This window comes from Protomyctophum parallelum (assembly GCF_964188405.1).
Source record: "Protomyctophum parallelum genome assembly, chromosome: 21".
NCBI lineage: Eukaryota > Metazoa > Chordata > Actinopteri > Myctophiformes > Myctophidae > Protomyctophum > Protomyctophum parallelum.
In genome coordinates, this window is record NC_139713.1 from 990,001 (window position 1) to 1,013,984 (window position 23,984).

Below are 23,984 nucleotides of genomic sequence, written 5' to 3' on the forward strand. Positions count from 1 at the left end.
TCTGCATCCTGACAGTTCCTGTGGATTTAACCCATTCTGACCTGAGATCAGATTATATAAATGTCTTCTACATCCTGACAGTTCCTGTGGATTTAACCCATTCTGACCTGAGATCAGATTCTATAAATGTCTTCTACATCCTGACAGTTCCTGTGGATTTAAAATGTGGAAATTGATTATAGTATTCAAGACTTTGTCTCTATTTCCTTCCATGCTAAAACCCCTTATCTAAACCCCTTATCCTTAAACTCCTTATCCCTAAACCCCTTATCTAAACCCCTTATCCCTAAACCCCTTATCCTTAAACTCCTTATCCCTAAACCCCTTATCTAAACCCCTTATCCCTAAACCCCTTATCCTTAAACTCCTTATCCCTAAACCCCTTATATTAACCCCTTATCCCTAAACCCCTTATCTTAACCCCTTATCCCTAAACCCCTTATCTTAACCCCTTATCCCTAAACCCCTTATATTAACCCCTTATCCCTAAACCCCTTATCTTAACCCCTTATCCCTAAACCCCTTATCTTAACCCCTTATCCCTAAACCCCTTATCCCTAAACCCCTTATCTTAACCCCTTATCCCTAAACCCCTTATCTTAACCCCTTATCCCTAAACCCCTTATCCCTAAACCCCTTATCCCTAAACCCCTTATATTAACCCCTTATCCCTAAACCCCTTATCTTAACCCCTTATCCCTAAACCCCTTATCCCTAAACCCCTTATCCCTAAACCCCTTATCCCTAAACTTTGTGTTTTTATTTTACTATTTTGAAAAACATGTTCTACTGGATCTCTTCTCCACTAGTCCCTCCCTGACATTTAGTTCTACTGGATCTCTTCTCCACTAGTCCCTCCCTGACATTTAGTTCTACTGGATCTCTTCTCCACTAGTCCCTCCCTGACATTTAGTTCTACTGGATCTCTTCTCCACTAGTCCCTCCATGACATTTAGTTCTACTGGATCTCTTCTCCACTAGTCCCTCCCTGACATTTAGTTCTACTGGATCTCTTCTCCACTAGTCCCTCCATGACATTTAGTTCTACTGGATCTCTTCTCCACTAGTCCCTCCCTGACATTTAGTTCTACTGGATCTCTTCTCCACTAGTCCCACCCTGACATTTAGTTCTACTGGATCTCTTCTCCACTAGTCCCACCCTGACATTTAGTTCTACTGGATCTCTTCTCCACTAGTCCCTCCCTGACATTTAGTTCTACTGGATCTCTTCTCCACTAGTCCCACCCTGACATTTAGTTCTACTGGATCTCTTCTCCACTAGTCCCACCCTGACATTTAGTTCTACTGGATCTCTTCTCCACTAGTCCCACCCTGACATTTAGTTCTACTGGATCTCTTCTCCACTAGTCCCACCCTGACATTTAGTTCTACTGGATCTCTTCTCCACTAGTCCCTCCATGACATTTAGTTCTACTGGATCTCTTCTCCACTAGTCCCTCCATGACATTTAGTTCTACTGGATCTCTTCTCCACTAGTCCCACCCTGACATTTAGTTCTACTGGATCTCTTCTCCACTAGTCCCACCCTGACATTTAGTTCTACTGGATCTCTTCTCCACTAGTCCCTCCATGACATTTAGTTCTACTGGATCTCTTCTCCACTAGTCCCTCCCTGACATTTAGTTCTACTGGATCTCTTCTCCACTAGTCCCTCCATGACATTTAGTTCTACTGGATCTCTTCTCCACTAGTCCCTCCCTGACATTTAGTTCTACTGGATCTCTTCTCCACTAGTCCCTCCATGACATTTAGTTCTACTGGATCTCTTCTCCACTAGTCCCTCCCTGACATTTAGTTCTACTGGATCTCTTCTCCACTAGTCCCTCCCTGACATTTAGTTCTACTGGATCTCTTCTCCACTAGTCCCTCCATGACATTTAGTTCTACTGGATCTCTTCTCCACTAGTCCCTCCCTGACATTTAGTTCTACTGGATCTCTTCTCCACTAGTCCCTCCCTGACATTTAGTTCTACTGGATCTCTTCTCCACTAGTCCCTCCATGACATTTAGTTCTACTGGATCTCTTCTCCACTAGTCCCTCCATGACATTTAGTTCTACTGGATCTCTTCTCCACTAGTCCCTCCCTGACATTTAGTTCTACTGGATCTCTTCTCCACTAGTCCCTCCATGACATTTAGTTCTACTGGATCTCTTCTCCACTAGTCCCTCCCTGACATTTAGTTCTACTGGATCTCTTCTCCACTAGTCCCTCCATGACATTTAGTTCTACTGGATCTCTTCTCCACTAGTCCCTCCCTGACATTTAGTTCTACTGGATCTCTTCTCCACTAGTCCCTCCCTAACATTTAGTTCTACTGGATCTCTTCTCCACTAGTCCCTCCCTGACATTTAGTCCCCGGACCCCTGGGACTCCCTCAAGGACCGCCGGGGGTCCCTGGACCCCTGGGACTCCCTCCAGGACCCCCGGGGGTCCCCGGACCCCACTGTGGGACCCACTGCTAACCCTTTCTTCTTCTTCTCCTCCTCAGACCAGGCTCAGCGCGGCAGCCTCTTCACTCTGTTCCTGTACTGCCCCCTGCTGGCCTTCCTGAGCGTGTGCGGTCTGAGCAGCGTGGGCCAGGCGCTGTGGGAGCGCGCCCACCAGCTGCTGCGGAGAGCCTACCACGACATCGCCCAGCTCCTCGCACGCTCGCGGACCATCGGTAGCGCACGCACACACACACACACACAGCTCCTCGCACGCTCGCGGACCATCGGTAGCGCATGCACGCACACACACATGCACACACACGCACGCACGCACACACGCACGCACACACACACACACACACACACAGCTCCTCGCACGCTCGCGGACCATAGGTAGTGCATGCACGCACACACACATGCACACACACGCACGCACGCACACACGCACGCACACACACACACACACACACACAGCTCCTCGCACGCTCGCGGACCATAGGTAGTGCACGCACGCACACACACACGCACACACACGCACGCACACACACACTCACACACTCACACACAGCTCCTCGCACGCTCGCGGACCATAGGTAGCGCACGCACGCACACACACACAGCTCATAGCCCGCTTGTGGATCATAGGTAGCGCACGCACACACACACGCACGCACGCACACACACACACACACACACAGCTCATAGCCCGCTTGTGGACCATAGGTAGCGCACGCACACACACACACGCACGCACGCACACACACACACACACACACACACACACACACACACACACACACACACACACACACTCTTTGAAAATATCTCCTTAGAGAGACGAGGCCGTAAACAGCAGGTGTTGTTTTTGTCTTTGGACTGAAAGTTAATTTAGTTTTTGTCACATTTTAGTCACCTGGAATGTCTTAGTGTTAGTCTAGTTTTAGTCGACTAAATGTCATAAGATTTTAGTCGACTAAATATACAGTTGATTTAGTCGACTAAAATGTATTTTGGCGGGTCTTGATGCCGTCGTAATGAGTGTTTTTACACTTGCTGAAAATAGCCGATCTACAAGCTCACAACGCGTCGCAACGCAACGCATTGTGAGCTTGTAGATCTGCTATTTTCAGCATGCAACCAAAGTGTAAAATGACTTATACTGGATCTGTTGTCCACTAGTCCCTTCCTAACATTTTAGTCTAGTTTTTATTTGTCGACGAAATTGTCAGTATATTTAGTCTTAGTTTTAGTCATCATAGCTTAGTTTTCATTTAGTTTCCATTTAGGTTTCGTCGGTGGAAAAAGGTCGTCGACGAACATTTTTCGTCTTAGTTTTAGTCGACGAAAACAACACTGATAAACAGGGCATAACCCAATTCGTGCTCTCACAGCAGAAACATTAACTAGAACAGCGACCATACAGAACAGAAACATTAACACTCTAAACATTAACTAGAACACAGTAGCAGGGCATGCAGCTCAGCGACCATACAGAACAGAAACATTAACACTCTAAACGCCCGGGGTTATTTATTTATCCATTCAATCAGAGGTTATTTATTAATCCATTCAATCAGAGGTTATTTATTAATCCATTCAATCAGAGGTTATTTAATCCATTAAATCAGAGGTTATTTATTAATCCATTAAATATCAGAGGTTATTTATTAATCCATTCAATCAGAGGTTATTTATTAATCCATTAAATCAGAGGTTATTTATTAATCCATTCAATCAGAGGTTATTTATTAATCCATTAAATCAGAGGTTATTTATTAATCCATTAAATCAGAGGTTATTTATTAATCCATTAAATCAGAGGTTATTTAATCCATTAAATCAGAGGTTATTTATTAATCCATTAAATATCAGAGGTTATTTATTAATCCATTAAATATCAGAGGTTATTTATTAATCCATTAAATCAGAGGTTATTTATTAAACCATTAAATCAGAGGTTATTTAATCCATTAAATCAGAGGTTATTTAATCCATTAAATCAGAGGTTATTTAATCCATTAAATCAGAGGTTATTTAATCCATTAAATCAGAGGTTATTTAATCCATTCAATCAGAGGTTATTTAATCCATTAAATCAGAGGTTATTTATTAATCCATTAAATCAGAGGTTATTTAATCCATTAAATCAGAGGTTATTTATTTAATCCATTAAATCAGAGGTTATTTAATCCATTAAATCAGAGGTTATTTATTAATCCATTAAATCAGAGGTTATTTAATCCATTAAATCAGAGGTTATTTATTTAATCCATTAAATCAGAGGTTATTTAATCCATTAAATCAGAGGTTATTTATTAATCCATTAAATCAGAGGTTATTTATTAATCCATTAAATCAGAGGTTATTTAATCCATTAAATCAGAGGTTATTTAATCCATTAAATCAGAGGTTATTTAATCCATTAAATCAGAGGTTATTTAATCCATTAAATCAGAGGTTATTTAATCCATTAAATCAGAGCCCAGTGATTTATAGCAGTGGAGCACTTTTACCAACGGACCGGATGTTACCCCGGATGTTACCCCGGATGTTACCCCGGATGTGGCTGAAGCAGATAGAATAGATGTAGCCACAACACTCAGTTTGGACGGCAGTGAGACACATTTACAGATACGTTGTTTGGAGTTGGGATGTTGTTTCAATAATTCGATAATTATTATACGCACTGTTTCCTGGGTAATGTGGGCAGAGAAAATGCTTCTTTCAGCTCAGTAGTAAAGAAGCATAAAGCATAAAGTAAACGATGCAAATTGGTTATTTTATATATACATCTGAAAATGTGATCAGGCCCTCCTTGACCTTCCAATGTAGTTCCTCTACTGACCACCAGGTGACTCTGTTGTTGTCGTTTTCAGATCAAGCCTTCTTACAGTTCTTCGGAGACGAGTTCCTTCGACTGATGCTGATCCGCTTCGTCTTCTGCTCTGCAGCGCTGAGGCTGCACAAGGTGTTCAGGGTAGGTACGCCCCCTAGGGGTAGCCCTGGTACACAGCAGGGTAGGTACGCCCCCTAGGGGTAGCCCTGGTACACAGCAGGGTAGGTACGCCCCCTAGGGGTAGCCCTGGTACACAGCAGGGTAGGTACGCCCCCTAGGGGTAGCCCTGGTACACAGCAGGGTAGGTAGGCCCCCTAGGGGTAGCCCTGGTACACAGCAGGGTAGGTACGCCCCCTAGGGGTAGCCCTGGTACACAGCAGGGTAGGTACGCCCCCTAGTGGGTAGGTACGCCCCAGGGATGGTCTCTTAGAAATTAGTCCCAGGGACATTTTATTGAGTACCACTTCAATGACGTTAGTAGTCATATTTTTCATATTCTTTTTTAGAAATTGCAGTATTTAACTCCCATTTCATTTTATATGGTTATAGTCATGTAGAAAACAGAAAAATAAATTAGTATTATAACTAAAGCTATCAAAAATAAACTAGAATAAAAAAACAGTACAGTATGCAGAGGTCCATTAACTATAAACTGTGTTTTGGGATGCAGAATGCACCCTGTTTTAATCTCTGATGGACACAGACGATAGTTACATGTTTTAATCTGATGGACACAGACGATAGTTACATGTTTTAACCTCTGATGGACACAGACGATAGTTACATGTTTTAATCTGATGGACACAGACGATAGTTACATGTTTTAATCTCTGATGGACACAGACGATAGTTACATGTTTTAATCTCTGATGGACACAGACGATAGTTACATGTTTTAATCTGATGGACACAGACGATAGTTACATGTTTTAATCTCTGATGGACACAGACGATAGTTACATGTTTTAATCTCTGATGGACACAGACGATAGTTACATGTTTTAATCTGATGGACACAGACGATAGTTACATGTTTTAATCTGATGGACACAGACGATAGTTACATGTTTTAATCTGATGGACACAGACGATAGTTACATGTTTTAATCTGATGGACACAGACGATAGTTACATGTTTTAATCTGATGGACACAGACGATAGTTACATCTGACTGAACGCTCAAAGTGGAACGAAAGTTGCTCTAAAATGGTAGATATGTATGCCAACAATATGGTTTATTGTTAATGCGTGGCCCCCCAGTGGTTTATTGTTAATGTGTGGCCCCCCCAGTGGCCCCCAGTGGTTTATTGTTAATGTGTGGCCCCCCAGTGGTTTATTGATAATGCGTGGCCCCCCCAGTGGTTTATTGTTAATGTGTGGCCCCCCCAGTGGTTTATTGTTAATGCGTGGCCCCCCAGTGGCCCCCCCCCAGTGGTTTATTGTTAATGTGTGGCCCCCCCCAGTGGTTTATTGTTAATGTGTGGCCCCCCCAGTGGTTTATTGTTAATGTGTGGCCCCCCCAGTGGTTTATTGTTAATGTGTGGCCCCCCCAGTGGTTTATTGTTAATGTGTGGCCCCCCCAGTGGTTTATTGTTAATGTGTGGCCCCCCCAGTGGTTTATTGTTAATGTGTGGCCACCCAGTGGCCCCCCCCAGTGGTTTATTGTTAATGTGTGGCCCCCCCAGTGGTTTATTGTTAATGCGTGGCCCCCCAGTGGCCCCCCCCAGTGGTTTATTGTTAATGTGTGGCCCCCAGTGGTTTATTGTTAATGCGTGGCCCCCCAGTGGCCCCCAGTGGTTTATTGTTAATGTGTGGCCCCCAGTGGTTTATTGTTAATGTGTGGCCCCCAGTGGTTTATTGTTAATGCGTGGCCCCCCAGTGGCCCCCAGTGGTTTATTGTTAATGTGTGGCCCCCAGTGGTTTATTGTTAATGCGTGGCCCCCCAGTGGCCCCCAGTGGTTTATTGTTAATGTGTGGCCCCCAGTGGTTTATTGTTAATGTGTGGCCCCCAGTGGTTTATTGTTAATGCGTGGCCCCCCAGTGGCCCCCAGTGGTTTATTGTTAATGTGTGGCCCCCCAGTGGTTTATTGTTAATGCGTGGCCCCCCAGTGGCCCCCAGTGGTTTATTGTTAATGCGTGGCCCCCAGTGGTTTATTGTTAATGCGTGGCCCCCCAGTGGCCCCCAGTGGTTTATTGTTAATGCGTGGCCCCCAGTGGTTTATTGTTAATGCGTGGCCCCCCAGTGGCCCCCAGTGGTTTATTGTTAATGCGTGGCCCCCCAGTGGTTTATTGTTAATGCGTGGCCCCCCAGTGGCCCCCAGTGGTTTATTGTCAATGCGAAAACCTTATACCCATAACCTTATAACCTTATAACCTAACACCACACCAGGATTAAAAAACTAGTCGACAAGAGCCAAATCTTTAGAAGTGCGCCCCTTGCTGTAGTTAATAGTTAATAGTTAATAGTTAATAGTTAATAGTTAATAGTGCGCCCCTTGCTGTAGTTAATAGTTAATAGTGCGCCCCTTGCTGTAGTTAATAGTTAATAGTTAATAGTGCGCCCCTTGCTGTAGTTAATAGTTAATAGTTAATAGTTAATAGTTCATAGTGCGCCCCTTGCTGTAGTTAATAGTTAATAGTTCATAGTTAATAGTTCATAGTGCGCCCCTTGCTGTAGTTAATAGTTAATAGTGCGCCCCTTGCTGTAGTTAATAGTTAATAGTGCGCCCCTTGCTGTAGTTAATAGTTAATAGTTCATAGTGCGCCCCTTGCTGTAGTTAATAGTTAATATTGCGCCCCTTGCTGTAGTTAATAGTTAATAGTTCATAGTTAATAGTTAATAGTTAATAGTTAATAGTTAATAGTGCGCCCCTTGCTGTAGTTAATAGTTAATAGTTAATAGTGCGCCCCTTGCTGTAGTTAATAGTTAATAGTGCGCCCCTTGCTGTAGTTAATAGTTAATAGTGCGCCCCTTGCTGTAGTTAATAGTTAATAGTTAATAGTGCGCCCCTTGCTGTAGTTAATAGTTAATAGTTAATAGTGCGCCCCTTGCTGTAGTTAATAGTTAATAGTTAATAGTGCGCCCCTTGCTGTAGTTAATAGTTAATAGTTAATAGTGCGCCCCTTGCTGTAGTTAATAGTTAATAGTTAATAGTTAATAGTTCATAGTGCGCCCCTTGCTGTAGTTAATAGTTCATAGTGCGCCCCTTGCTGTAGTTAATAGTTAATAGTTAATAGTTAATAGTTCATAGTGCGCCCCTTGCTGTAGTTAATAGTTAATAGTTCATAGTTAATAGTTCATAGTGCGCCCCTTGCTGTAGTTAATAGTTAATAGTGCGCCCCTTGCTGTAGTTAATAGTTAATAGTGCGCCCCTTGCTGTAGTTAATAGTTAATAGTTCATAGTGCGCCCCTTGCTGTAGTTAATAGTTAATATTGCGCCCCTTGCTGTAGTTAATAGTTAATAGTTAATAGTGCGCCCCTTGCTGTAGTTAATAGTTAATAGTTAATAGTGCGCCCCTTGCTGTAGTTAATAGTTAATAGTTAATAGTGCGCCCCTTGCTGTAGTTAATAGTTAATAGTGCGCCCCTTGCTGTAGTTAATAGTTAATAGTGCGCCCCTTGCTGTAGTTAATAGTTAATAGTGCGCCCCTTGCTGTAGTTAATAGTTAATAGTTAATAGTGCGCCCCTTGCTGTAGTTAATAGTTAATAGTTAATAGTGCGCCCCTTGCTGTAGTTAATAGTTAATAGTTAATAGTGCGCCCCTTGCTGTAGTTAATAGTTAATAGTTAATAGTGCGCCCCTTGCTGTAGTTAATAGTTAATAGTGCGCCCCTTGCTGTAGTTAATAGTTAATATTGCGCCCCTTGCTGTAGTTAATAGTTAATAGTTAATAGTTAATAGTTAATAGTTAATAGTGCGCCCCTTGCTGTAGTTAATAGTTAATAGTTAATAGTTAATAGTTCATAGTGCGCCCCTTGCTGTAGTTAATAGTTCATAGTGCGCCCCTTGCTGTAGTTAATAGTTAATATTGCGCCCCTTGCTGTAGTTAATAGTTAATTGTTAATAGTTAATAGTTAATAGTTAATAGTTAATAGTGCGCCCCTTGCTGTAGTTAATAGTTAATAGTTAATAGTTAATAGTTAATAGTTAATAGTGCGCCCCTTGCTGTAGTTAATAGTTAATAGTTAATAGTGCGCCCCTTGCTGTAGTTAATAGTTAATAGTTAATAGTTAATAGTTCATAGTTAATAGTTAATAGTGCGCCCCTTGCTGTAGTTAATAGTTAATAGTTAATAGTTAATAGTTAATAGTGCGCCCCTTGCTGTAGTTAATAGTTAATAGTTAATAGTTAATAGTTAATAGTTCATAGTGCGCCCCTTGCTGTAGTTAATAGTTAATAGTTAATAGTTAATAGTTAATAGTTCATAGTGCGCCCCTTGCTGTAGTTAATAGTTAATAGTTAATAGTTAATAGTTAATAGTTCATAGTGCGCCCCTTGCTGTAGTTAATAGTTCATAGTGCGCCCCTTGCTGTAGTTAATAGTTAATAGTTAATAGTGCGCCCCTTGCTGTAGTTAATAGTTAATAGTTCATAGTGCGCCCCTTGCTGTAGTTAATAGTTAATAGTTCATAGTGCGCCCCTTGCTGTAGTTAATAGTTAATAGTTAATAGTTAATAGTTAATAGTTCATAGTGCGCCCCTTGCTGTAGTTAATAGTTAATAGTGCGCCCCTTGCTGTAGTTAATAGTTAATAGTTCATAGTGCGCCCCTTGCTGTAGTTAATAGTTAATAGTTAATATTGCGCCCCTTGCTGTAGTTAATAGTTAATATTGCGCCCCTTGCTGTAGTTAATAGTTAATAGTTAATAGTTAATAGTTAATAGTTAATAGTGCGCCCCTTGCTGTAGTTAATAGTTAATAGTTAATAGTTAATAGTTCATAGTGCGCCCCTTGCTGTAGTTAATAGTTAATAGTTAATAGTTAATAGTTAATAGTTAATAGTTAATAGTTAATATTGCGCCCCTTGCTGTAGTTAATAGTTAATAGTTAATAGTTAATAGTTAATAGTTCATAGTGCGCCCCTTGCTGTAGTTAATAGTTAATAGTTAATAGTTAATAGTTAATAGTTAATATTGCGCCCCTTGCTGTAGTTAATAGTTAATAGTTAATAGTTAATAGTTCATAGTGCGCCCCTTGCTGTAGTTCATAGTTAATAGTTAATAGTGCGCCCCTTGCTGTAGTTCATAGTTAATAGTTCATAGTTAATAGTTAATAGTTAATAGTTAATAGTTAATATTGCGCCCCTTGCTGTAGTTAATAGTTAATAGTTAATAGTTAATAGTTAATAGTTCATAGTGCGCCCCTTGCTGTAGTTAATAGTTAATAGTTAATAGTTAATAGTTAATAGTTAATATTGCGCCCCTTGCTGTAGTTAATAGTTAATAGTTAATAGTTAATAGTTCATAGTGCGCCCCTTGCTGTAGTTCATAGTTAATAGTTAATAGTGCGCCCCTTGCTGTAGTTCATAGTTAATAGTTCATAGTGCGCCCCTTGCTGTAGTTAATAGTTCATAGTGCGCCCCTTGCTGTAGTTAATAGTTAATAGTTAATAGTTAATAGTTAATAGTTAATATTGCGCCCCTTGCTGTAGTTAATAGTTAATAGTTAATAGTTAATAGTTCATAGTGCGCCCCTTGCTGTAGTTCATAGTTAATAGTTAATAGTGCGCCCCTTGCTGTAGTTCATAGTTAATAGTTCATAGTGCGCCCCTTGCTGTAGTTAATAGTTCATAGTGCGCCCCTTGCTGTAGTTAATAGTTAATAGTGCGCCCCTTGCTGTAGTTAATAGTTAATAGTGCGCCCCTTGCTGTAGTTAATAGTCCGATCGATAATAGACCGATAGAGCCGCGAGCACCTCCGCCATTACTGTTTCTGGAGATCCGAGAGGCGGGTCTATGATGTAATGCAGGGGTTTTCAACCGGTGGTCCGCGGCCCCCTGGTGGTCCGCGGAGGTACTGCTGGTGGTCCGCAGGCAAGCATTCAGAAAAGTTATATTTTTGCCTTTTATCTTTACTTTTTTTTTTACGTAATATAAAACTTATTTGCACTCTTTTTACTTGTTTGTAAATAATAATAATAACTTAAGTCGAATCTAACAAGTGCTCAAGGTGTCAAATAAACACAAAAAAAAGCTGACGGAGTCATCAGCTGCCAGCGGAACAACCATCCTCTTCCACCCAACGCATGCATGCTTACCGTGCTTGCTGCCCAAGGCAAGCACATAATAATACGTTTGGGAAAGTCAAATCTGGCTGCCATAGAGTTATAATATCTGCCGCGGATCGATTGAATAGTCTCACATAATACGTGACGTATTCACTATTCAATGTGCAACTTCTCAGTCTATCGTTGCCGAAATGGCAGAGCTACAAGCTCACAACGCGATGCAACCAGGTGCGGGCTCCACCGGGCCGGTCAGCGTCGCGTCTCCGTCAGTGAATGTTCCCGTTTTAATCAATGAAGGGTGGCTCCACTGCCCACGTTGTGTTGCGTTGCGTGACTGCATTAAAATTGCCCCGGTTGGCCGGTTAGTTTTTTGACGCACACGACGGAGGCGCAACGCGCCCGGTGGAGCCCCGGTGTGAGCTTGTAGATTGGCTATTTTTGGTGCGTGACACCGTCGTACGATGATGTATACATTACGCTTTTAAAGTGACGGTACACAATGAACAGTTCCCTCTGTATGTTAGAAAGGTACTGTATAAGGCCCTAGTAAAATGTAGTGCAGGTTGTAGGTTGGTTAAAATAAAGAGAAGATTATTAAAATAGAATAAGATAAAAATATATATTGTGTGTGTGTGTGTGTGTGGGGGGGGGGGGGGGGTTGTCAGAAACAAACCTACTGCTTAGTACAAGTAAAAAATAAAACACTTTTGATATAAATACTTTTTTACTTTTTTACTTTTTTGTCCAGCTCATGAATGTAGCCTGTGATAGTGTGAGTAACAAGTAAGAAGAAAACAAAAACAATCTTAACCCATGGTGCATGAATGCCCCACCACTATTGTGTCGGGTGGGTCCATCGTAGATCTACGATGAACCCACCCGACACAACAGTGGTGGTCCCCAGGCTGCTGCTAGTCAGAATGGTGGTCCCTGGATCAAAACCAGTTGAAAACCCCTGATGTAATGGACTGGAAGTGAACGGGGTGGCGCGAGCTGAACTATCGCTAGATGGCGCTGGCGCTCTATGAATGTTAATTATGTAACGTCTCCAACAGGAAGTGAGGTCGTATCTTTCATTATGTAACGTCTCCAACAGGAAGTGAGGTCGTATCTTTCATTATGTAACGCAGAGATGTCAAACTCAAATACACGGTGGGCCAAAATAAATAAATTGGTAGAAGTCGAGGGCCGGACTGTGTTTCAACACATGGGCACTGCGGTCAGGAGGACGTCCCAGGCAAATATAGCAAAAAAGTAAATGCATTTAAAACTGAAAATGCATTATTATTAAGCTCAGTTTTCCTGTTCTATGATCCCCACAAAGCAGGACTTGTAGTATTATGGTGCCGGTGGTCCGTGCAATAATATACCAGAGGGCCAGTTCTAATACTAATTAAATATCATCCCGCGGGCCAGAGATAATTCATTCACGGGCCTGATTTGGCCCCCGGGCCTTGAGTTTGACATATATGATGTAACGTCTCCAACAGGAAGTGAGGTCGTATCTTTCACAATGTAACGTCTCCAACAGGAAGTGAGGTCGTATCCGGAGTCGTACCCACAGCTCCCCCTAGAGGACACGGTGGAGAGCGCTCTGCTGCAGAAGCACATCCTGGACCTGGCGGCCATGTTGGATGTGACCAACCTGTTCTGGAGCGACCACGACTCACTGGAGACATATTGACACCTCCTGCTCCTCCTCAGAGGGGCCAAGATGGCTGCCCGGTCGGGCCGCCATGTGGGACCAAGATGGCCGCCCGGCCACCATTTGGGACCAAGATGGCCTCCCGGCCGGGCAGCCATTTGGGACCAAGATGGCCGCCCGGCCGGCAGCCATTTGGGACCAAGATGGCCGCCCGGCCGGGCAGCGATGTATATAACAACAACAACAACAACAACACACTGTTGACACTTATTTAAAAACAAAAAAAACTCATTTGTACATCTTGTATGCCAACAGCGCCCCCATGTGACAGGTAGTGACAGCTACACACAGCTCCGGGCAGCACTCGCACACAAACGAGTTTCAACTCGGCTCAAACATGGCGGTTATTATTAACCCATTCAGACCTGAGGCCGCATCGTCTTCTAACCACCTGTTGAAAAATAGCAGATCTACAAGCTCATAGCGTGGCAGAGCTTGTAGATCTGCTAAAAAAAATGTAGCGTGAAAAATGTGGCGCAAATCTTTGAATATATTATATTCTTTCAGAGCGAACGTTTTTAACTCAAATCTTTGCTTCTGGGGGGGGGGGGGGGGGTCCCTGGAACTACATATTTTCTGATGGGGGTCGGCGGCCAAATAGATATTCTTTGGTGTCCTTGACATGAAATATTTTGAGCACCACTGATACAGAAACATAGGGCTTTTCAGACAATGAAAATGATTTAGAAGACATTTAGAATGAGTTCTCAGGTCTAAATGGGTTACAGCAGTCATAAACCATGACGGTTATTGTTATGATATTTAGTACGGTGCAAACAGCCATTCTTAAAACTCATCCACTGCCATGAACATGTAACTGTCCATAATATGCTTGAAAATATTCTGTTTCTTTTTGTGGTAACAGTAACTGTGTACAGTACGATAAGTACGTGTTAGATTATTGGAAATGTACATTTTTCTATTCACCGGAAACAACAGGACGGCTTAGTGGGTGTTTATTTAATTTTTTTAGTAGGGCTGAACAATTAATCAGACCAGTGTTGTGTCCAGTGGAAACCTCGTATGAATCTGATCTCAGGTCAGAATGGGTTAATCAGACCAGTGTGTGTCCAGTGGAAACCTCGTATGAATCTGATCTCAGGTCAGAATGGGTTAACACAATTATACCACAGGTCGTTTGGAGGAAGCCATCGGATTGGCTGAAATGTCTCTCTAGCCGCGCTACAAACGAGCATCGCAGCACGCCCAATCGGATCATTAACGGTACACCTGCACTGCCTACGGAACCGGCCACTCTGAGAGTGTACAAATGTGTTAACACTCGCAGAGTTAATTTCACATTGATTCTACAATATGAATCGGGGGGGATTCAGAGATAGAAATGCCATTAACCCATTCTGACCTGAGATCAGATTCATACGAGGTTTCCACTGGACACACACTGGTCTGATTAACCCATTCTGACCTGAGATCAGATTCATACGAGGTTTCCACTGGACACACACTGGTCTGATTAACCCATTCTGACCTGAGATCAGATTCATACGAGGTTTCCACTGGACACACACTGGTCTGATTAAATGGGGGTTTGACTAATGCATGCCAAACTGGGGGTCTAAAGTCGACTCGCAATCGCTTCATTGGTCAGGGAGAAAAAAAAATCACAATTAGATGTTTTTCCCACAAATTGTTCAGCCCTAATATTATTATTATTATTATTATTATTTAGTTTTTCTAGTGAAGAAACTAATTGTGTGAGCCAAGGTTTAGCGAGCGGAAGGTTTTCTACTGCATGTGATGAATCTAGTCTGTCTAAATGTGTCACATTAATTAATGTAGTTTTTCTACAGCGAAACATTCCAACATCCATCCATGTAGGCCTGTCAACCATTATTACAATGATTCTCCTAATCGCAGTCATTACTGGATTATTACAATGATTCTCCTAATCGCAGTTATTACTGGATTATTACAATGATTCTCCTAATCGCAGTTATTACTGGATTATTACAATGATTCTCCTAATCGCAGTTATTACTGGATTATTACAATGATTCTCCTAATCGCAGTTATTACTGGATTATTACAATGATTCTCCTAATCGCAGTCATTACTGGATTATTACAATGATTCTCCTAATCGCAGTTATTACTGGATTATTACAATTATTCTCCTAATCGCAGTCATTACTGGATTATTACAATGATTCTCCTAATCGCAGTTATTTATTATTATTTGAGATGATCGCAAATATGTGGCCATCGTGATCGTCATAATCGTTTCCATGTTCAACGTTCCATGTAAATTTTCAAACATGAAACAAAAAAAAGAAATACACAAAATGAATTTGTTACGAAGCCTTAAAAAGGCCAAACATAAGGACAAGTTGTAACGTTCCAATGTTCAATGAAAAAAAAGAAAAACGCAATTATTTGTGTCAAATTAATCGTCAACTCAAAACATTTTAATGGTGACAGCCCTACATCCATGGTCCGTTTTTATCTAGCGTAACATTCCAACGTTTCATTAAATTATTCATGGTCCAAGACATTAGATTATTCATGCTCGTCCAAAACATTAAATTATTCATGGTCCCTGTAGTCTGGCGTTGACACACATTCCAACGTTCCAAAGACTTTTGACGAGAGACAGAGCGCTCTGTCGGCCATCTTGGAATGGACAGAGAGACGGAGCGCTCTGTCGGCCATCTTGGAATGGACAGAGGAAGTGAAGCGTTTATATATGACGTCTCTGAAGACGCCACGCGAGTCGCAAAGCCGTACAAAGCAAATTCAATTAAATTATGATGATACTAATTGTAAAATCTAATTCCACCTTTTCCTTGTGTTTGAATCGATGATTGATACGAACAGCCTTGCACTTTAATGGCCTTGTCGGTTATGTGGGTTCAAAGCAAAACACGAGCCGGATCCTCTGCGCCCTGGACCTGGACTCTGGTTGGCGTTGACTTGCCGAGTCGTGTTATTCCAACTGTTGATCTCTAGTCTGAACTTCTCCACGTTTTACTTCTGTTCCAGATGCTTAAAAAAAGAAAAACATCACGTGTCTGCCAGCGGTGTTCAACCTGGGAGTGTGAGGTGTGCCCCTGGAGGGCGCTGGCTCTCAAAGTGGGGTCCGGGGACCCCCAGGGGTCCTCCAGGGACTTCCAGGGGGGTCCCCAGCTAAATGATAGTTAGTTAGGGACCATTGGACCTTTACAATGTTCTCAGAGATGGAAATGCCATTAAATGGGGGTCCGTATCAGTGTTGTTTTCGTCGACTAAAACTAAGACGAAAAATGTTCGTCGACTACCTTTTTTCACTGACGAAAACTAAATAAAAACGGATCTATGATGACTAAAACTAAGACCAAATATACTGACAAACAAAAACTAGACTAAAATGTTAGGAAGGGACTAGTGGACAAGAGATCCAGTTTTATGCTGGGTTGCATGCTGAAAATAGCAGATATACAATCTGTTGTGAGATTGTAGATCTGCTATTTTCAGCATGCAACCAAAGTGTAAAATATGTCATTACAACGACATCAAGGCCTGTCAAAACACATTTTAGTCGACAAAATTAACTGTAGATTTAGCCGACTAAAATCGTATGACATTTAGTCGACTAAAACTAGACTAAACACTAGAACATTCCAGGTGACTAAAATATGACTAAAACTAAGTGAAAACTATTCAAAAGACTATGACTAAAACTAAAATAGCTGCCAAAAACAACACTGGTCCGCTCTGTCTAGAGTCTAGACTAATGCATGTCAAACTGGGGGTCCTTTGGAATCTGCTAGAGCCGTAAAGCTCTTCTCTTATGGGGGTCCCTGGAATATCTCTTCAATTGGAGGTCCACTAGGGGCCAATGGGTGTCCATTTGGGGGTCTTTGAGAGCCACTGCCCCCGGGGGTCCTCAGAGTTGTAACAGTGTTGTTTTGGTTTTTTGAGGGGCCCCTAGCCCCTCCCCCTAGCCCCTCCTCCTAGCCCCTCCCCCTAGCCCCTCCCCTAGCCCCTCCCCCTAGCCCCTCCTCCTAGCCCCACCTCCTAGCCCCTCCCCCTAGCCCCTCCCCTTAGCCCCTCCTCCTAGCCCCTCCCCCTAGCCCCTCCTCCTAGCCCCTCATCCTAGCCCCTCCCCCTAGCCCCTCCTCCTAGCCCCTCATTCTAGCCCCTCATCCTAGCCCCTCCTCCTAGCCTGTGGGCTTGTAGATCTACATGCTAGCGTTGTGAGCTTGTAGATCTTTTGGCAGAGGTTTGGTGTAAAGGGGAGAAAAAAAGAGCAGACCAAGGTCTTCTTAAACTTTTTTTTTCTTACATACTGAAAGAAACAGTTGATTTTATTTTTATTTTATTTTATTTTTTAACACATTCCCTGCCCTTGATGCAGATCTGCGAGGCTTAATTAAGAATACAGACGACCGGGTGGAGAGACGCTGCAAGGAATCACCAGAAGGTTGTCTGTTCCACTCCCGGCTCCAAAGTGTCCTTGAGCAAGACACTTAAAAAAACACTCCCTTTATACTGTAAAGCTAGCATGTATTTCCAACCTGAGCACATTAACTTATTGATTGTCACCATTATCTTATCTTAAGCTTGCCTCTATTCGCCACCTTAGCACAATTTCACCTGAAGATATACGGTATGGCAAGCTCGCGCATGTGCACACGTTGTGCCCGTGAGCGTGCACGCGTTGTGCCCGTGAGCGTGCACGCGTTGTGCCCGTGAGCGAGAGAGAGAGAGAGAGGATAGTTTAGCGTTAACACTACATTAAGTGGGAATGCTAAAAGTTACACCAAAGTAACGAAACAATGTAATTAATTATCCCATTCTGGGCGGGAACCCATTTTGGTGTCAGCACTATATGTTATGCTTTATAGCTATTGAAAAATAGCAGATCTACAAGCTCATAGCGCGCCACCGAGTGGCGCGCTACGAGCTTGTAGGTCTGCTATTTTTTGAAAAATCGAAGAGCGACTGACGTAGAAGACATTTTTAGAATCTGATCTCAACTTTTCAACTCAACAAGACACGATGACATCATGTCAGCATAACGATGACATCATGTCAGCATAATGATGACATCATGTCAGCATAACGATGACATGTCAGCATAATGATGACATCATGTCAGCATAACGATGAAGACATTGATGAAGAACTTTCGCTGCGGCGAGTTGGAAAACCGGCGAGTTCTCCAGATGCCTGGCAGCTTGCTGTGTGTGCGTGCGTGTGTGTGTGTGTGTGTGTGTGTGTGTGTGTGTGTGTGTGTGCGTGCGCGCGTGTGCGTGTGTGTGTGTGTGTGCGTGCGTGTATGTGCGTGCGTGCGTGCCACAGCTTGCCGTTCCCTGTTGACGCCAGCGGAGCACATTGACGCTTAAATTATGACCGTTATCTTAGTTAACACTTTAACGTACACAAAAGCACAAAACACGGAATGGAGTCACGGAATGGAGTCTGCTTCCTAGCTATAGCGCTAGGTGCGTGTAGCTATAGCGCCATGTAGCGGTGACTGTAGCGAGGAGATACTAGCCTGGCCAGTGTTCATTTACGACGGCAAATTTATATTTAGTTTTACAGTCAATAGTCTACATGTAATTTAGTTTTAGTCATCCGACACGTTTTGGTTTTAGTCGACTAAATGTCATAACATTTTAGTCCACTAAATCTACACTTGATTTAGTCACAAAAAAAGTATTCTGGCGGTGCCTTGATTGATGCCGTCATAATGGCTGATTTTACACTTGGTTGCACTCTGAAATTGGCAGATATACAAGCTCACAACGCGTCACACCCAGGGGGGCAGTCAGCCAGATATTTCGTGAAGCCTCATTTGAAATCGGTAGTTCATATAATGGCCTGTTGTGGCGCTGGACCGGACCCAAAATGCCCCATAGCTCCATAGAGGCCCATGTATTTTGGCCCAACTTCACCTAGACTGTATTACCTTAATAAACATGGTCATGAATACTTTCTCCTTCCAGTCACTAGTTTAAAGTCTCATTTCTAATGTCATAATATTCTTTTTGGAAAATTATGGTCCCATTAATTAAAAAAATGACCATAAAGAAAAAAAAACATCGCGTATGTTCTGAGGGGCGTGGCTACCATTACAGTCTATGATCGGGATTCCCCTCCCACTCGAGTCAAAATAAAAACCAACGGAGAAGAAGGGGGGAAGTCCCGCCTCGTTGTCTGGGCAGCCAATGACCAGCTGGTATACAAAACGGAGCCAGCCAATGGCCAGCTGGTACCAAAGATGGCGACTTACATCAGGAATTAGCATATTATTACAGGCTTCATTTTACGTTCATGTTAGACCCGGGGAACGCTTTGTCCATATTTTTTACAGTCTATGGTCACACCTCAACGCATTGTGAGCTTGTAGATCTCTTCTCCACTAGTCCCTCCCTAACATTTAGTTCTACTGGATCTCTTCTCCACTAGTCCCTCCATGACATTTAGTTCTACTGGATCTCTTCTCCACTAGTCCCTCCCTGACATTTAGTTCTACTGGATCTCTTCTCCACTAGTCCCTCCCTGACATTTAGTTCTACTGGATCTCTTCTCCACTAGTCCCTCCCTGACATTTAGTTCTACTGGATCTCTTCTCCACTAGTCCCTCCCTGACATTTAGTTCTACTGGATCTCTTCTCCACTAGTCCCTCCCTGACATTTAGTTCTACTGGATCTCTTCTCCACCAGTCCCTCCCTGACATTTAGTTCTACTGGATCTCTTCTCCACTAGTCCCTCCCTGACATTTAGTTCTACTGGATCTCTTCTCCACCAGTCCCTCCCTGACATTTAGTTCTACTGGATCTCTTCTCCACCAGTCCCTCCCTGACATTTTAGTCGTATTTAGTTGACAAAATTGTCAAAACATTTAGTCTTATAGTTTTATTCCTCATAGCTTAGTTCTTATTTAGTGGAAAACAATATATAGTGGACGAACAGGGTTTTAGTCGACTAAATGAACACTGTCTCGCAGGCTGGTTGAGAATCACTGCTAGAGCTCTAAACATCTCGTATGGGGGTCCCTGGCATATCTGCTCAAATGGGGGTCCCTGGCATATCTGCTCAAATGGGGGTCCCTGGCATATCTGCTCAAATGGGGGTCCCTGACATATCTTTTCAAATGGGGGTCCCTGGCATATCTGCTCAAATGGGGGTCCCTGGCACATCTTTTCAAATGGGGGTCCCTGGCATGGCTCTTTAAATGGGGGTCCATGGCATGGCTCTTTAAATGGTGGTCCCTGGCATGGCTCTTTAAATGGGGGTCCATGGCATGGCTCTTTAAATGGCGGTCCCTGGGGGGTCCTTGGGGGAGTTCCAGGGGTCTGAGGACCCCCAGGGGTCCTTGAGAGAGTTAAGGTGTCCTTGGGGGAGTTCCAGGGGGTCAGGAGACCCCCAGGGGTCCTTGAGGGAGTCCCAGGGGGTCCGGGGACCCCTGAGCTCTGAGCGGGCTTCGTGACTGTGATTGAGAATCTGATTGATTTCCAGGAGTGTCAAAGCTGTACTGATGATCGTGTCCACTAGGGGGCAGCATGCTTGTTTAGAATATAGATTGTGCCAAAGAGGGTTTGTCTGTTTGTTGTTTATAATGAAATGCTCACTTCTACAGATCAACACTTTAGTCATTTTATTATTATTATTATTATTATTACAATTGTTATTTTGTGTGTGCACTGACGCAGATACAGCCTCATTAAAGGACGCTGCCGTCTTTAAAATGTGTGTGATTTGATTTTATTTGTGTTCAAGATTTTGAATTGATCGCCTCGTCCTCCTCCAGGTCTGGATCACAGACAGGTCTCCTCCAGGTCTGGATCACAGACAGGTCTGGACCACAGACAGGTCTCCTCCAGGTCTGGATCACAGACAGGTCTGGACCACAGACAGGTCTCCTCCAGGTCTGGATCACAGACAGGTCTGGACCACAGACAGGTCTCCTCCAGGTCTGGACCACAGACAGGTCTCCTCCAGGTCTGGACCACAGACAGGTCTCCTCCAAGCCTGGATCACAGACAGGTCTGGACCACCGACAGTTCTCCTCCAGGTCTGGACCACAGACAGGTCTCCTCCAGGTCTGCAGGAGGCAGTGGCGTGCACAGATAGACACTAGGGGGTGCTAGAGCACCCCCTGCCCTTTTGGCAATTTTGCTCTTAAAAAAAAAACATTTTCTTAATGTGTAGTGTGTGGACCATGCGGTGACATTGATCAAATCTTGATAAAAAAAGAAAAACGCTTCTACTATATTATTTAGGCCCCCACAATCTAAAGCTATGTTACTATGTCAGTGGTTCTTCGATTAAAAAAAATAGCTACAAGTTGTAGATCTGCTATTTTTCAATAGCTAAAGCACCAAAATGGGTTCCCGCCCCAAAATGAGCTGCAAAAAGGTGCCCTTTTTTTCACTTGAGCACCTGCCCCTCTAAACGTCTGTGCACGCCACTGACAGGAGACCTAGAGACAGTGTTAACAGAGACACCATGTTCTGTGTGACAGTCTGAGGCTCATAGACACAGTGTTAGCAGAGACACCATGTTCTGTGTAACAGTCTGAGGCTCATAGACACAGTGTTAGCAGAGACACCATGTTCTGTGTAACAGTCTGAGGCTACATAGACACAGTGTTAGCAGAGACACCATGTTCTGTGTGACAGTCTGAGGCTACATAGACACAGTGTTAGCAGAGACACCATGTTCTGTGTGACAGTCTGAGGCTACATAGACACAGTGTTAGCAGAGACACCATGTTCTGTGTGACAGTCTGAGGCTCATAGACACAGTGTTAGCAGAGACACCATGTTCTGTGTGACAGCCTGAGGCTCATAGACACAGTGTTAGCAGAGACACCATGTTCTGTGTGACCGTCTGAGGCTCATAGACACAGTGTTAACAGAGACACCATGTTCTGTGTGACAGTCTGAGGCTACATAGACACAGTGTTAACAGAGACACCATGTTCTGTGTGACAGTCTGAGGCTACATAGACACAGTGTTAGCAGAGACACCATGTTCTGTGTGACAGTCTGAGGCTACATAGACACAGTGTTAACAGAGACACCATGTTCTGTGTGACAGTCTGAGGCTACATAGACACAGTGTTAACAGAGACACCATGTTCTGTGTGACAGTCTGAGGCTACATAGACACAGTGTTAACAGAGACACCATGTTCTGTGTGACAGTCTGAGGCTACATAGACACAGTGTTAGCAGAGACACCATGTTCTGTGTGACAGTCTGAGGCTCATAGACACAGTGTTAACAGAGACACCATGTTCTGTGTGACAGTCTGAGGCTCATAGACACAGTGTTAGCAGAGACACCATGTTCTGTGTGACAGTCTGAGGCTCATAGACACAGTGTTAGCAGAGACACCATGTTCTGTGTGACAGTCTGAGGCTACATAGACACAGTGTTAACAGAGACACCATGTTCTGTGTGACAGGCTGAGGCTCATAGACACAGTGTTAGCAGAGACACCATGTTCTGTGTGACACCATGTCAAGTCAAGGTAAACTTTATTGTCCACAAGGGAAATTTGTCTTGGGCTTTCACCCCAGCTACAGCCACACATAAAACATCAATGACAACAAAAATACATTACAGAGGAAGACACAACATTTCACCATTGCACACATGATGTGGATAATCTGGCCTCACATAGTTACTGCTGTTTCAGAGCCTCGTTCAGCATCTTAGTTGATGCTGATACAAACGATTTTTAAAATCTAATGTACTTCCACTTTGGTTCTTTGTATCTTCTCCCAGAGGGCAGAAGTACAAACTCGCCATGTAAAACATGTGTAACATCACTGACAATTTTTTGAGCCTGTTTTAATGTAGCCTGCTCATAAATAGACTGCAGAGAGGGGAGTTGTCTTACCCCTATGATCCTCCCTGCAGTCTGCACCAATCTGAACAATTTGGACCTCAGTTGCACTGAGAGATTACCGAACCAAACTGTGATGCCAAACCTGACCAGGCTTTCCAAGACTGCTCGATAGAACACTAACATAAATCATTGGTCAACACCATGAACCCTGAGACGCCGAAGGAAGCGCAGTCTTTGCTGTAGTTTACTACAGAGACTGTCAACATGTGTATTCCAAGTCATTGAGTTTTCAATACAGATCCCAATACAGAAGTATTTATATGAGGAGACCTGTGTTCTGTGTAACAGACAGTCTGAGGCTCATAGACACAGTGTTAGCAGAGACACCATGTTCTGTGTGACAGTCTGAGGCTCATAGACACAGTGTTAGCAGAGACACCATGTTCTGTGTGACAGTCTGAGGCTCATAGACACAGTGTTAACAGATACACCATGTTCTGTGTGACAGTCTGAGGCTACATAGACACAGTGTTAACAGAGACACCATGTTCTGTGTGACAGTCTGAGGCTCATAGACACAGTGTTAACAGAGACACCATGTTCTGTGTGACAGTCTGAGGCTACATAGACACAGTGTTAGCAGAGACACCATGTTCTGTGTGACAGTCTGAGGCTACATAGACACAGTGTTAACAGAGACACCATGTTCTGTGTAACAGTCTGAGGCTACATAGACACAGTGTTAGCAGAGACACCATGTTCTGTGTGACAGTCTGAGGCTCATAGACACAGTGTTAGCAGAGACACCATGTTCTGTGTGACAGTCTGAGGCTACATAGACACAGTGTTAGCAGAGACACCATGTTCTGTGTGACAGTCTGAGGCTACATAGACACAGTGTTAACAGAGACACCATGTTCTGTGTGACAGTCTGAGGCTACATAGACACAGTGTTAGCAGAGACAC

General features: G+C 43.3%; 1 protein-coding gene across 1 annotated transcript in view; it reads left to right on the forward strand.

Annotated features, from left to right (window-relative positions):
* scai (suppressor of cancer cell invasion) overlaps positions 1–13,312 on the forward strand; it is a 58,316-nt gene extending 45,004 nt beyond the window's left edge. Inside the window, 3 exon segments of the mRNA XM_083793788.1 lie at positions 2,512–2,685; positions 5,329–5,429; positions 13,042–13,312. Coding sequence (XP_083649914.1) covers positions 2,512–2,685; positions 5,329–5,429; positions 13,042–13,194 — 428 coding nt within the window. The 3' untranslated portion in view covers positions 13,195–13,312.
* Positions 13,313–23,984: the final 10,672 nt, after the last annotated feature.